The 16,032-nt window shown below is 47.5% G+C and overlaps 1 protein-coding gene across 6 annotated transcripts in view; it reads left to right on the top strand.

The window, feature by feature from the left end:
• Positions 1-16,032, top strand: part of MFSD4A (major facilitator superfamily domain containing 4A) — a 210,166-nt gene that overhangs the window by 177,698 nt on the left and 16,436 nt on the right. For 5 of the 6 annotated variants that reach the window (XM_073666969.1, XM_073666964.1, XM_073666965.1 and 2 more), the window contains one exon: positions 7,244-7,332. The exons of the other annotated variant lie outside the window; for it this stretch is intronic. In XM_073666969.1, coding sequence (XP_073523070.1) covers positions 7,244-7,332 — 89 coding nt within the window. The remainder of the gene's footprint in view (positions 1-7,243; positions 7,333-16,032) is intronic. 6 annotated transcript variants of the gene reach the window in all.

Raw genomic sequence — 16,032 nt, 5'->3', positions numbered from 1 at the left:
TCGCTGTACTATCCAGTTTTGGGCCTTTGGTATCTAAAAAAAAAGCAGTTTGAGTGTGTCGCTCACTGTTCAGCCACAAATATCTCTATTTAAAAAAGTGTGGTATACCCCAATAAACAATAACTGTGGTTTTGCCATCCCACGGTAAAAAATCTCTATTATTCAGCTTTTGGTAGTTTTTTCCGTAAAGAAAAACAGTAGTGTCTCCTGACTGTTGTGACACAAAAATATATCTGTTGAAAATAGTCTTGTGTAGGCCCGACATCCCAGTATGGTTTCGCAGTTCCACGGGTCAAATCGCTGTACTATCCAGTTTTGGGTCTTTGGTATCTAAAAAAAAAGCAGTTTGAGTGTGTCGCTCACTGTTCAGCCGCAAATATCTCGATTTAAAAAAGTGTGGTACACCCCAGTAAACAATAACTGTGGTTTTCCTCTTCCACGGTTCTAATCTACTCTTTATTACACTTTTTCCATTGATAGTGCAAGTGTAAGCTATTTTACTTCATTTACAATGGGCAAGGCGCGTGGCAAGGGACATGGAAGTGGATGTTCTGGCGATGGTTCGTGCAGAGGACGGGGCCGTGGCCAAGGTGAAAATGTGCCGCAACCAACAGCCACATCTTCTCGCTCCCACTTCTTGACCGAATTACTAGGGAAGCACAGAACAACACCAGTATTGAGAACTGATCAGTGTGAACAGGTTATTAATTGGATAGCAGATAATACTTCCAGTTACCTGGGCACCACCACCTCCGGTCTGTCTTCCACACGGTCAACTCTTAGTAGCCGTGAGTCTCGACCGCATACTCCTCCTCACCCTGATGCTCCTTCCTCCCACCATGCCGAGTGTCGTCAAACAGCAAGTGATCCCACACTTGGACACTCTGAAGAGCTGTTCACTGGTCCATTTCCATATTTGGGCCCCTCATCTGATACGCTTGAAGTGGTGGAAGAGGAGATCCCATGTTGCGATGCCCAAATATTTGATCAGCCACGGCCACAAGAAGTCGACGTTGGCAATCTGTCACAAGAGGTGGACGATGACGAGACACAATTGCCAGGAAGTGAGGAGGAGGATCGTGGTGCGCAAGTGGAAGAGGAGGAGGTGGTGGATGATCTAGTAACTGACCCAACGTGGAAGGAGGACATGCAGAGTGAGGCCAGCAGCACACAGGGGGAGGGAGGCAGAGTACCCCAACAGGCAGGAAGAAGCAGTGTGGTGGCCGCAGACAGAAGGCAGGCAACCGTTCCCCGTAACACCAACACGAGGGACGTTGCCAGTACAAGCAGTAGGTCTTCCAGAGTCTGGAATTTTTTTAAAGACTCTGCTGATAACCCCAAAAAGGCCATATGTTCCACCTGCCATGCCAGCATCAGCAGGGGTGACAAAACTACCAGCCTGACCACCACCAGCATGATCAGGCACATGGCAACAAAGCACCCGACTTTTTGGGGCGAAACCCAGGGTCCACGACCAGTGTCAGCGGGTGTCACCACTGCTTCTTCCGCTGTTGTGCGTGCAATAGAACCCCCTGTTGTGTGTGCAAGGCAATCCCCTGTCCATACTGCATGTAAAGATGCCCCCTCCTCTCAGTCTTCACTTGTTATGGCAGTTTCTCAAGAAACAGCATCAACGTCCACGTCCACGTCCCACCGCAGCGTTCAATTGTCCATATCCCAGACCTTTGAACGAAAGCGGAAATTCGCAGCTAACGCCCCACAGGCCACAGTCCTAAATTCGCACATTTCACGACTGCTTGCGTTGGAAATGCTGCCTTTTAGGCTGGTGGAGACGGAATCCTTCCGCAATCTTATGGCGGTGGCCGTCCCTCGGTACTCGGTCCCCAGCCGACACTATTTTGCCCGGTGTGCCATCCCCGCACTACACAAGCACGTGTCCCAAAGCATCTGCCGTGCCCTCAACAACGCAGTTACTGGGAGAGTCCACCTGACAACGGACACGTGGACAAGTGCTTGTGGCCAGGGACGGTACATCTCTCTGACGGCACACTGGGTAAACATAGTGGAAGCCGGGACCCAGTCGGACCTTGGGACGGAACACATCCTCCCCACACCGAGGATTGCGGGCCCTATGTCAGTCAGAGATGCCCCCACAGTGTACAGCTCCTGCGCATCTTCCTCCTCCTCCTCATGTTCAGCCTCCATCTCAGATATCACCACATCAGTTACAAGCTGGAAGCATTGCAGTACTGCCTCCGCCAAGCTGGCAACAGGCTGTGCTGAAACTCATAAGCTTAGGTGATAAACCTCACACTGCTTGTGAGTTGTGGACAGCTGTGAAAGAGCAGGCAGATCTGTGGCTGAGACCGCTGAACCTACATCCCGGCATGGTCGTGTGTGACAATGGCCGTAACCTGGTGGCGGCTCTGAGGCGAGGTGAGATCACACACGTACCATGCCTGGCTCATGTGCTTAACCTCGTGGTTCAGCGGTTTCTTAAATCGTACCCCAAGTTGCCAGATCTGCTCGTGAAAGTACACCGCCTGTCAGCTCATTTTCGCAAGTCGGCTACAGCTTCCGCCGCCCTTGCTGTGTTGCAGCAGCGTTTGCAGCTTCCGGCACACCGACTGGTGTGTGATGTCCCCACACGTTGGAACTCTACCCTCCACATGTTGCAAAGGATTTGTGAGCAGAAGAGAGCAGTTGTGGAGTACCAGCTGCAACAAGGCCGTCGATATTCAGGTCAGACTCCACACATAAGACCTCAGGAGTGGACCTGGATGTCTGACATATGTACCATCCTGACAAACTTTGAGGAGGCCACCAAGATGGTGAGTGGCGATGACGCCATCATTAGTGTCAGCATCCCACTTGTCTGTCTTTTGCAACGCTCTCTGCAGAGAATTAAAGAGGAGGCATTGCAGCCAGAGTATGATGAGATGGATCAAGAAGCCGTAGCGGGCGATTACACTCAGCCCAGCCTCATCTCATCCCAACGTGCATTGGGGGACAATGAGGGAGAGGAGGAGGAGGAGGAGGAAGAACAGGAGCTGCTATCATGCGTTGTAGATGGTAGTACCTGTACAAGTGTCATACCGTCGGTTTAGCGTGGGTAGCCTGAGGACAGGGGGGAGGAGGAAGAGGAGGAGGAGGAGAGCATGGTCAGTCATCATCTTGGTGAGGACACGGAAATCTTGCCCGTTACCAGTCTGGCACGCATGGCTGACTTTATGTTACGCTGCCTTAACCAGGGCCCACCGGAGGAGTCTGGTTCTCTGGTGGGCTCGTCCAATGCTGCCTAAAGCAGGCCGGGCTAAGAAAAGTGTGTGGGGGGATGTTCCAAGGAGAAATAAGGGCGGCTGGGGACCGTTTATGGACACCCGGCTGCCCCCAGGCGGCTGGGGACCGTGTGTGGACACCTGGCCGCGGGGCGGCTGGGGACCGAGTATGGACACCCGGCCGCCGGGCGGCTGGGGACTGAGTATGGATTCCAGGCCGCCAACACAGCCATGACGTGGTGGCCAGATTCCGCCTCCACATGCCTAAAAGGCCCAATTTCAAGTTCAAGCAAGCAAGGAGTATGGTATTGCAGCCTGGGGGTGGGTGGGTGGCAGGCTGCATACTTGCGCTTCTATTGCAAGGAATGGGGGAGGTACAATTGAACACTGCCCTGGGACTAGAACTTGCATGGAGATAGTTGCAAGTCTGCATCTTCTGATGCGGCAAGGATCACTTATGATGGGCACACTTTTAGACAGTGACCTGGGAGTCAGAGATGCTTCCAGGGGTCTTCCCCATGCTGTTCCCATGTCTTTTCAGCACTTTATGCATGTGTCACACAGCACATGGCCAGATAAGGTTGTAAAATGTTAAATTGACATTTCCCGGTGAATGCATTTGTCATAGTTGAAAGCAATACAAAAGTGCAAAAACGCATAAAAAATGCTACTTGTGAACATAGCCGAAGGTATGGAGGAGTATTTTTGTTTTTGGTAATTTATTTTAACTTATACACAAGTCTTTTCCCTGGAAAGGATGTTCCTTAACATATTTCACAGGAAAAAAGTTTCACTTTCGTTTTTGAACGTTTTATTGTGAGCCCGTAAAAGTGGCTTAATACCTCTGACCACGTTGTTGACAGCAGTGACCTGGGGGTCAGAAATGCTTCCTGGGGCGATCCCCATGCTGTCCCCATGTCATTTGAGCACTGTCACTATCGTTTTGGGCACTTGTTAGGCTTTTAAAAGACTGCCGGGGGTGCCACCGCAAAAATGCTCGAGTCTCCCATAGACTAACATTGGGCTCGTTGCTCAGGTCGAGCACCCGAGTATCACGACGAGCTCGGCCCGAGCTTCGAGCACCCGAGCATTTTAGTGCTCGCTCAACACTAGTCCTAACCTCTAGTGTTAAAACCTTACCATGCGTCATAGTAACATCAGTGTGGATAAGGGCTGAGCAGGACCGGGTCCCGAACATGAACACACACCAATGGGAAGCTATTTAAATGTAATATTCAGCCCATAGAATCAAAAAAAAATTTACTGGAGTGTAAGTTGATATGCATGCAAAATAGGAGCATGTTCACACTGGCCATAAAACAGACAAAATCCAAGACAAACAAAATTAACATATACCTTGCTGTAAGTAAATAAGTAAAAGCCATCCCACCAACGTCAAGGTGTACCCAAATTCGGGATGGTCCTAACCTCTAGTATTAAAACCTTACCATGCGTAATATAGGACAACCCTTTTAAGGCCCCCATTAAGTTTAATGATTTTGGCAGAACTGAACTACCTGATCTTCATGACAGCTTGCTAAATCTTCCCCATAGATGATGTCCACTTCTTCTGTTTTCCCAGGAGATAAACCACTATTAGATATGTTTGATAGTTGTTTTCTCTTCTCTCCTCATTGAAAACTACCACCCAGCAGAGTATTCATGTATATGGGGGATTAGGGAGGGATAGCTGTCGGTAGTATATAGACACCCACCTTTAGGTTGGCCATGAAATTAGATCTGCAGGACATTGGGAGATCCAGTTAATTTTAGTAACATCAGCTGTTAAGGCCCTGATACACATTAGACTACTGTTGGCCGAATCCACTGGTATTGGTCGGCTTGGCCAACAGTCTAATCTGTACGGGTGCCTTTCAACTCCTTGCCAACAGATGATGTTGGGTGAGATAAGGATTTCGGGTGTCCGATTTTGGATTGCTGATTCTCTTGTTTTTGGCAAGACAAGCTGCAGCCAGAGGAGTCTGGCAGCGGCTATCTCATAAAGAACACAAGGGCGCTCAGCAGATCAAACACTTCTGTGTATGGGAGAGTGGTGAGAGATAACAGTCAGCTCACAGCTATCTAATGTGTATGAGGCCCTTTAATCAGAGGTGTATGACAGACATCAGAGGCTAAGGTGATCACACCAAATGTAGGTGGATCTACCCATGGCTACTTACATGCGTACAGCCGGCTATAGGCTGGTTGCACATGGTTTTTACACATCTATGGTTATGCAAGTTCAGTTGAATTGTTGGTGGTTGGACTGTAAAACTGATATGTAAAACCAAGAAACTAAAACAACTAAACCAAGAAAATAAATAAGAAATATGTACAGTAGTGTTCAAAATAATAGCAGTACAATATGACTAACCAGATTAATCACTGTTTTTGGTATAAATTATATTATCACATGTCAAAAATGTACCAGTTGGTGCAGTAGATTCTAAGAAAACCCAAAGACTCAGCATTCATGATCTGCAGGTTTTTGAGTCTGTGTATTTGAATAATCAATTGAAAGGGGATGTGTTCAAAATAATAGCAGTGTGGAGTTCAATTAGTGAGGTCAATCATTCTGTGAAGAAACAGGTGTGAGTCAGGTGGCCCTAATTTAAGGGTGAAGCCAGCACATGTTGCACAAGCATTTCTCCTTGAAAGCCCGAGAAATATGGGTCGTTCGAGATATTGTTCAGCAGAACAGTATACTTTGATTAAAAAGTTGAATGGAGAGGGTAAAACTTATAAAGAAGTGCAGACAATGATAGGTTGTTCAGCTCAAATTATCTCCAATGATTTAAAATGGAAAGCAAAACCAGAGAGATGTGGAAGAAAATGGAAGACTACTATTTGAATGGATCAAAGAATAGCCAGAATGGCAAAGGCTCAGCCAATCATCAGCTCCAGGATGATCAAAGACAGTCTCAAGTTACCTTTGAGTACTGTGACAGTTAGAACCCGCCTGTGTGAAGCTAATCTCTTAGCAAGAAGTCCCTGCAAAGTCCCACTGTTAACAAAGAGACATGTACTGAAGCAGATACAAGTTGCCAAAGAACACATCAACTGGCCTAAAGAGAAATGGAGAAACATTTTGTGGACTAATGAAAGTAAAATTGTTCTTTTTGGTTCCAAGGGCCGCAGATAGTTCGTCTGACGACCCCCATTCAAGCCACAGTACTCTGTGAAGACAATGAAGCATGGTGGTGCAAGCATCATGATATGGGCATGTTTCTCTTACTATGGTACCGGCCCTATCTACCGAATACTAGGGATCATGGACCAATTTGCATATATAAAAATACTTGAAAAGGATATGCCCTTGAAATGGGTGTTTCAACAAGACAACAACCTTAAACACACCAGTAAACTAGCAAAATATTGGTTCCAGTCCAACAGAATTGGACTTTAGTAGAACACTTTTGGGGTGACATCAAAAATGTCGTTTCTGGGGCAAAGCCAGCAAATGCCAAAAAATTGTGGGATGTACTCAAAGCATCCTGGGCTGGAATAACAGTTGACAGGTGCCAGAAGTTGGTTGACTGAATGCAACATAGATGTGAAGCAGTTCTAAAAAGCTGTGGGTATACAACTAAATATTAGGTTAGTGATTCACAGGAATGCTAAATCCTCAAAAAAATGTTCACTTTTTTGTTATTTTCTGTAAAGTAGTTAAAAATTAATATATGGTACATTTCTCTTCATGTTTTGAATGAGAAAACAGTGTGCAATGTTCCCAATGCATGGAAATAAAAACTAGTATAAAGATTTTGTTCTTAACTCATGTTTTTGAACACACTGCTATTATTTTGAATACTACTATAAATCAGTGTAGTGTAGCCCAGCTTCTTTATATAGACTTGTAATATGTAGACTGTGGCTAAGGCCATTACTATTTATTCATTTTTCCACTTTTTATTTCTTGACTTTATAATTGATTGTGGGCATTGCTTTCTCTTGTGTTTATGTATTTTCTGTTAAATAGTAATATGTATTACTTCTTTCTGCAGACTCATCAGGCAAAACTCCAGAACTCGGCAGTGATCCAGATCGGTATCAACAATAGCAACGCTTCCAAGCAAATTTCTATTTTTTTTCGGTGATTTAATTAATACTTCTAGGAGTGCTGCAAAAGCCAAAGTGCTTTCTCATAAACAGATAAAATGAACAAAGAATAAAGCATATGTTCTTAACATTCTCTTTCCATTCTATGAAGCTCCTAGAATGACCTCTTTATTAGAGATGAGCGTTGTTCTACTCGAACTGTTCGCCAATCTCAAATTCGAGCTGTTTTGGGCGGTGTTCGAGCCGGTCGGCGAACACGAACAATTTGAGAAAAATTCGGCTGTTCGAGGTTATGTTCGATAACTGTTCGTGCACCAAAATCATAACTGGATTTTTTCTCAGTAATGATGAAAATTAATGTTAATACGCAGTTTGAGTGTACAGCGGGGCGGGGGGAGGGGCAGGGGATGGATCTCTGCAGAAACAATGAAGATCTCCATTTTTTTTTCTCTTTCCCGCATTTGCAGTGGGGAGGTGCAATCTGTCAGCCTATCAGCAGCGCACACACGGAGCGAAGTGCTTTTTTTCACACAAGCAAGGGCATGTGTGATTGGCAGTGTATGTCACATGTCCTTGCCCTATAAGACCAAGCCATTTTCCCCGTCGCCACCATTTTCTCACTGCTGCAGCTGCGTGTTAGACGGCACCGCTGTTGCTGTGTGCGCTATACCTTGTTAATTTCAAGCCAATTTTCGCACAAATATACAGATAGCTTGGGAGTAGGGAATAGTTGTGATTGCAGTCCTTTTAAGGACTAGGTTACAGCATTTCCTACGACTTTTATCAGGCAGGTCTGTGCTCTTAAATAGATAGATTGTGGGAGTAAAGACTAATTGTAATTGGAGTCCTTTTCAGGACTAGGTTACATGAGTTCCTATCAGTTTTTGCCAGGCAGGTCTGTGCCAGTGCTGTGCAAGTTTTTTTCACAGCATTTGGCTGAATCTAGCAAAGCTAATCCTTTTTGGCCTATTGCAGAGTGTGTTAGTCAGTGGAGTAGCCTATCTGTGTTGCAAGATATACCACCTGTGTATAGAATACCAATTTTTTTACTGCACCTAGTGAAGTAAAATCTTTTGGGCATAGCATCATTCTATTAGTCCATCTATACTGACCTCCATCAGGTTGCAAACTGAATATAATTTTTTTCTGCATCTAGCTCTGAAAAAATATTTGGGCTTCTAGCAGTGTGTGGGACTTGGTCTATTAGTCCATCTATACTGACCTCCATCAGGTTGCAAATTGAATATAATTTTTTTCTGCATCTACCTCTGAAAAAATATTTGGGCTTCTAGCAGTGTGTGGGACTTGTTCTATTAGTCCTTCTATACTGACCTCCAGCAGGTTGCAAATTGAATATAATTTTTTTCTGCATCTAGCTCTGAAAAAATATTTGGGCTTCTAGCGGTGTGTGGGACTTGGTCTATTAGTCCATCTATACTGACCTCCATCAGGTTGCAAATTAAAAATAATTTTTTTCTGCATCTAGCTCTGAAAAAATATTTGGCCTTCTAGCAGTGTGTGGGACTTGGTCTATTAGTCCATCTATACTGACCTCCATCAGGTTGCAAATTAAAAATAATTTTTTTCTTCATTTATCTCTGAAAAAATATTTGGGCTTCTAGCAGCGTGTGGGACTTGTTCTATTAGTCCATCTATACTGACCTCCATCAGGTTGCAAATTAAAAATAATTTTTTTCTGCATCTAGCTCTGAAAAAATATTTGGGCTTCTAGCAGTGTGTGGGACTTGGTCTATTAGTCCATCTATACTGACCTCCATCAGGTTGCAAATTAAAAATAATTATTTTCTGCATCTAGCTCTGAAAAAATATTTGGGCTTCTAGCAGTGTGTGGGACTTGGTCTATTAGTCCATCTATACTGACCTCCATCAGGTTGCAAATTGAATAAAAAAATTTTCTGCATCTAGCTCTGAAAAAATATTTGGGCTTCTAGCGGTGTGTGGGACTTGGTCTATTAGTCCATCTATACTGACCTCCATCAGGTTGCAAATTAAAAATAATTTTTTTCTGCATCTAACCCAGCCAATAGTTTTGGCCTAATACCACAGTTTGGCCACTCAGCTCTGCTCGGTTACCATCCATTGTTTTTTTGTGCAAACAACTCCAGAGTTGTGAATTAGTTAACCACCAAAATGAGTGGAAAAAGGCCTGCTGCTGGTGGAAAGGGGAATAGGCGTATTGGGAAGGGGAAAAAAGGTTGTGTCCGTGGGGTAGGTGCAGAAGAAAGACCATCTTCCAGCCAAACTAAAATGTCTACTTCTTTTAGCGGACAATGTGATAAGATCCCTTTCTTACGGCCACGCCAATCGCTACAAATTCCAGATGAGGCACAAAAACAGCAGGTGCTTCAACGGATATCAAGTGCTCCTTTAAGTGGGCTATCCTCCACATCAACTTCAACATCACAAATACTCCAGTCCTCAAAGGTGTCACCCAAATCGCACTTGCTTCCTCACAGCTCCCAAATCTCCAGCTGCCCGTCTGAGTATGAGGTAGAACAGATGGTTGAGTCTGCAGAGCTGTTTACTCATACTATAGCCTGGGAATCAGAGGTCGACTCCAGCGCTTCTGTGAATCCAGACGAGGAAATGATCTGCACTGATGCCCAGAATGTTTATGAGTCGGATCCAGGACCAGACGCAGAAGGTTCTGACCATAATGTAGACCCTCATTCCCAAACTGTAACTCCTGTTGGTGGAGACAATGAGGAAGACGATGATAAGACTCAAATACCTGATTGGAGCGACAACTTTAGTTTTTTGTCAGGGCAGGAACAGGTTGGCTCTGAGGACGACGGGTGTGATAACGCACAGGGTGATGATGATGAGGTCGGAGATCCCACTTACTGTCAACCCACAGTCAGCCAAGAGATGAGGTTAGCAGAGGAGGTGGAGGAAGATGCTAGTGACGACGAGGTCAGGTTGCGCCTTCCTGGACAGAGACGTAGTACTGGAAGCACGTCAACAACTGCATCCTCAAACACAACTCTGCCTCTCACCACAAGTCGTGGTGGCTCTTCAGGTCGCATGGGTGCTAAGCCTTGCATAGCCTGGGCATTTTTTCAGATCGATAAAGATGACCCAACTCGTGTTATCTGTAACATTTGTCAGCAAAAGCTAAGTAGAGGCCAAAAAATACATAGTTTGAGTACTTCATGCATGAACCGGCACATGGACATGAAGCATAAGTTGCAGTGGGAAGCTCAGTGTGCTACAATGCGGTCTAGCCGGCCGGGCCAACCACCGTCTGCCATATCTTGTGCATCCGCGGCCTCTTCATCCTCTGTGACTGGGGGGACAGCAGTCACACCTGTTTTGGGGCGCAGACCTGCCACCTCTTTACCCGCAACAGCCAGCGTGATTGGCAGGTCATCATTTTCTTTGGAGGTGGTAACACCAGCTGGTCTTGAGCGCTGTCCGACATCGATAGCACCACCTTTGGATCAAGGCAACCTAACATGTCCGCCTGCATCTTCCTCACAGACCGGCAGTTTGCCGGGGACACCCTTATCAACCCCGTCTAAGCACAATAGCCAGCCCTCGGTCCCTCAGATGTGGACAAGTAAAAGACCATTTCCTCCTAGCCATGAGAAAGCTAAGAGGTTGAATTTCACCATCTGCAAGCTCTTGGCTACAGAAATGCTGCCTTTCCGCCTGGTGGACACAGAGGATTTTCAAGACCTTATGTCCGTCGCAGTGCCCCAGTACCAGATGCCCAGTCGGCACTACTTCTCAAAGAAAGGTGTGCCTGCGCTCCACCAGCATGTCGCACACAACATCACCGCTTCTTTGAGAAACTCTGTGTGTGACAGGGTACATTTCACCACAGACACTTGGACGAGTAGGCATGGACAGGGGCGTTACATGTCGCTGACTGGGCACTGGGTAACTATGGTGACAGCAGGACAAGGGGCTGCTGTCCAAGTCTTGCCGTCCCCACGAGTTGTGCGTCAATCCTCTTTATGTCATTTTTCCTCCACTGCTTCTGCCTCCTCAACCTCCTCTCGGTCTTCCACCTGCACCCAAAGCCTGTCTGGTCATGCCACAAGCTTTCTAACTGCGCAGAAGGGATCCTGCACACCTCCTTACTATGCTGGCAGTAGGGCTCAACGTCATCAGGCGGTTTTTACATTGAAATGTCTGGGAAATGTGAGTCACACAGCTGAGGAGTTGTGGTCAGCTCTGGAGAACCAATTTCATGAATGGTTGTCTCCACTGGACCTGAAACCAGGGAAGGCCGTGTGCGACAATGCTGCAAACCTGGGTGCGGCCCTTCGCCGGGGCAATGTCACACACGTGCCTTGTATGGCTCACGTGTTGAACCTGGTTGTCCAGCAATTTTTAGCCCACTATCCCAGACTAGATGGCCTTCTGCAGAGGGCACGGTCGCTGTGTGCTCACTTCCGCCGTTCGCATCCCGCAGCTCAGCGACTTACATCTCTACAGAAGTCGTTGGGCCTGCCACTTCACCGGCTAAAATGCGATGTGCCTACCCGGTGGAATTCAACTCTGCACATGTTGCAGCGACTGTGGCAGCACCGACAAGCCCTGGTGCAATACGTTCTGACGTATAGCCTGGGCCAACGAGATTCAGAGGTGGGGCAAATCACGCTGGAGGAGTGGTCTCAGATCAGGGACCTATGCACCCTTCTGCACAGTTTTGAAATGGCGACGAAGATGTTTAGTGCTGACGATGCCATTATCAGCATGACTATTCCGGTGATTTACATGCTGGAGCACATGTTAAACAGAATTCGGAGTCAGGTGGTGGCACAAGAGGAGGTGGAGGAAGTAGAGGAGGAGGAGTTGTATGCGGAAGGGTTAACATCTGCAAGGTCCAGACGGTCGGCAGCACCAGGGCGGCAGGCATGTGAGGGTGGGGGAGATGATTTTACCAGGGCGCATGGTAGCAGCCAAACTAGTGAGGAAGGTGCAGGAGCCCAGGAAGAAGTGGAGGACGAACTGATGGAAGACTCATCAGATGAGGGAGACCTTGATCACATTTCTGTTGTGCGAGGTTGGGGGGAGAGGACAGAGGAAGGAAGCATGATTGTTACCTCGCCACCAACACAACAGGGACTTGGTGCTCCTGGATGCGCAACACACATGAGTGCCTTCTTGCTGCACTACCTGCAACATGACCCTCGAATTGTGAGAATTAGAAATAATCCTGACTACTGGGTTGCCACACTGTTAGATCCCCGGTACAAAAGTAAATTTGCAGAAATTATTCCTGCCATAGAAAGGGATGCACGCATGCAGGAGTATCAGCAGAGACTGTTGCAGAATTTTACATGTGCTTTTCCACAAAATACCAGTGGTGCACGTAGTGAATCTCACAGTTCCAACTTGCCAACCGTGGTCTGTATGGAATTGTTCAATAAAGGGCCCAAAATTAAGATAACATAGATGGGAGAGGTCTCTATGAATAGGAATTCCTAAGTATTTGATACCCTGTGAGGGCCAGGCAAAGGGAAAGTTGGACTGGATGGAATCCTATATGGATTTAGGGAGGGAGACATCGAGGGCCTCAGACTTCGCTGCATTGATTTTAAAATTTTACCATGTAACAAAGTGATCTATTTCAGCCATAACAGCAGGGATGGATATATGTGATTGAGTGATATATACTAGGACATCATCAGCAAATAGAGAGCACTTGTACTCGGTGCCTCCCACCTCAATCCACCTAATATTGGGGTTATGGCGAATTGATGAGAGCAGGTGCTCCGTCACTAGGATATATAAGAGAGGGGACAGAGGACATCCCTGCCTTGTCCCATTGGTGATTGTGAAAGGTGATGAAAATGTTCTGACGCACCCCCTGGGCCTTGGGACACCCGGAGCCGGACCCTTTTTGGTGGATGCTGGTGGTTGTAGTCTTCGTGGCGGCAATCCGGTTCCGTGGCTCAGGGCGGTCAAACCAGTGGCGGAACTATTTATGTGGTTTTGATGTTTAAATGTCCGACTACGCCACCCGTGGATTGCGGTCAGAGTGAACCGCCGCTACAGGGCAGACCGCTGAGGCTGGTGTTGTGGGTGCAGCAGAGCGTAGCATAACTCCCCACGGGAGGAGTATAGCCTCAGGGCAGTGTATGCGGAGGATGGGGGTGATGGTGCAGGGCAGCAGCAGTAACGACACGGAGTCAGTGATGCAGTTCAGGGCCTTTACTCACAGTTCTTATTATCCAGACCACGTCTGCAGGTAACGGCTGCCCACGTCGTACTGTGCTCACCAGGTGAGGGGCTCAGACAACTCCCAGATAACTTTGGAGCGCTTCACAGGACCCCCTTTGTGTGTCCTTTGTCTGGCCTTTCTTACCAACACTTCTGTCCGGCTGCCTCGGGCCTCCTCTTGGTAAACTTGGCGCCAGTTTCCCTGACCCTATGTGGTGCCTTCCTAGCGGGTGGAGCAAGGGGCTGCGCCACATAAAATGTCAGAGCCTCCGGTTTCTAGCTGAGGGTCGTTTCCTGCCTCCACTAGTTCGGGGACCGGTCTTCCCCTTTGGCCTGACCCCTCCACGCAGGTGGATTCGGGCGTGCGGTGGCGACTCGCCCGTCCGCACCCCTGGGATCCCTTCATTCCTCGTTCCTGGAGCCTTCTCCGCTCCTCTTCCTTCCTTCTCCCTCTTGCAGGCCTGGGCCTCTGTTACTAGGCCCGCCTCCGGAGCAGAGCTCATGCAGAGCCCCTGCTCCCTGCCACTTCTGCTCAGACTTCTCTGCACTGAACTAAGATGGTGCCCACCTTTTATACTCCCTTCTCAATGCACCCAGGAACTGCTTCCTCCCTGCTCCTGCACTGCAGGGTTCCCCTTCCTCAGTGTTCCCTCCCCCCACTCCAGCCAGGGACAGGGACTGTCGTGCCCATCTCAGGGGCATATTGGTCGCCCTGCCCCACGGCAATGTGGTGTAATGCATGCAGGTGTCGGGTCCTGATCCACACTCCATCCTTATCTGAGAGTGAGATATCACACCTCTGGGTGAGGTGCAATACGTCTGTAGCAACCGAGCCCTCGGTGCTACAGTTCCATTTATCTTCAGCCTAGGTGACGTATTGTGATACAGGGCCGTGATTTTGTCTATAAAAGGGTCCCCTAGACCCCTACCCCAAGCTTTTTAAGAGAATCATATATGGCGTGCCAGGAGACTCTATGGAATGCTTTCTCAGCATCCAACGAGAGTATCTACTTACAAATTTTTAACTGCATCTAGCCCAGGAAATACTTTGTGCCTAGTAGCAGTGTCTGCTAGTCAGCGGATTATCCCGGCTGTTAAGCAAGCTACACCACCTGTAGTTTGGACACTTAATTTTTTCAAAGGAAATGCTTCGGGACCACGGGATACTTAGTGAAGAGCATCAGGAGGCACCCCAAGGCATAGGGGCTGGGACTGGCACTAGGATGCCTTGCGGTGGACAGCCGAGCTCGATCCTTATAAAAGCTTTTTAACTGCAGCAGCTTTAGTGGACGCTACTGGAGCTGGAATTACGCGGCTGCTGGCATGAGACTTGCCCTCCAATAGATCCTTGTAAATGGATTTAAAGTGTATTCATTCAAATTAGAGGAACAATTTAAATTAAAAAGCTTAGAGCTGCCTCCACCACAGGGGGGCTCTCTCGACCCACCAGCGGACAGGCACCAGTATTGGGAGAGGGGGGCTGGCCGTCAGGGTTCACCGCGGCTCTGGCACAAACCCGGCGACACGGAGGTGGCACGGGCAGGAGCGGACTGGCCGTCTCGGCTTCTCACTTTTTGGATTTTAGAAGGGCATGACATGCCTATATCTGTGTCTCCCCCTCCTTTTACTCCTCCACCTCTTTTCTTTTCGCATGACTATATGTACTTGTCACTTTTCCATGTGTTAGTTGTGTCTTCTGAGCAGTTTGTCAGCTTTTGGACACCTTTGAAAGTGTTTTCTATGTGTTTCTATGTGTTTTTGTTTGCCTGCCATTGGTTTTAACGGTGTTCGAAGGTGTTCGACGAACAGTTCGGCGAACACACGGGTGTTCGACGAACCGAACCGAACTCGAACACTACGGGGGTGGCTCAACACTAGAGATGAGCGTTGTTCTACTCGAACTGTTCGCCAATCTCAAATTCGAGCTGTTTTGGGCGGTGTTCGAGCCGGTCGGCGAACACGAACAATTTGAGAAAAATTCGGCTGTTCGAGGTTATGTTCGATAACTGTTCGTGCACCAAAATCATAACTGGATTTTTTCTCAGTAATGATGAAAATTAATGTTAATACGCAGTTTGAGTGTACAGCGGGGCGGGGGGAGGGGCAGGGGATGGATCTCTGCAGGAACAATGAAGATCTCCATTTTTTTTTCTCTTTCCCGCATTTGCAGTGGGGAGGTGCAATCTGTCAGCCTATCAGCAGCGCACACACGGAGCGAAGTGCTTTTTTTCACACAAGCAAGGGCATGTGTGATTGGCAGTGTATGTCACATGTCCTTGCCCTATAAGACCAAGCCATTTTCCCCGTCGCCACCATTTTCTCACTGCTGCAGCTGCGTGTTAGACGGCACCGCTGTTGCTGTGTGCGCTATACCTTGTTAATTTCAAGCCAATTTGCGCACAAATATACAGATAGCTTGGGAGTAGGGAATAGTTGTGATTGCAGTCCTTTTAAGGACTAGGTTACAGCATTTCCTACGACTTTTATCAGGCAGGTCTGTGCTCTTAAATAGATAGATTGTGGGAGTAAAGACTAATTG

This window comes from Phyllobates terribilis, unplaced genomic scaffold (genome assembly GCF_046119375.1).
Source record: "Phyllobates terribilis strain yellow unplaced genomic scaffold, ASM4611937v1 Scaffold_2__4_contigs__length_985480577, whole genome shotgun sequence".
Classification (NCBI taxonomy): Eukaryota; Metazoa; Chordata; class Amphibia; order Anura; family Dendrobatidae; genus Phyllobates; species Phyllobates terribilis.
Note: the sequence above shows the minus strand (reverse complement) of the source record. Positions and strands in the feature narration are given on the sequence as shown.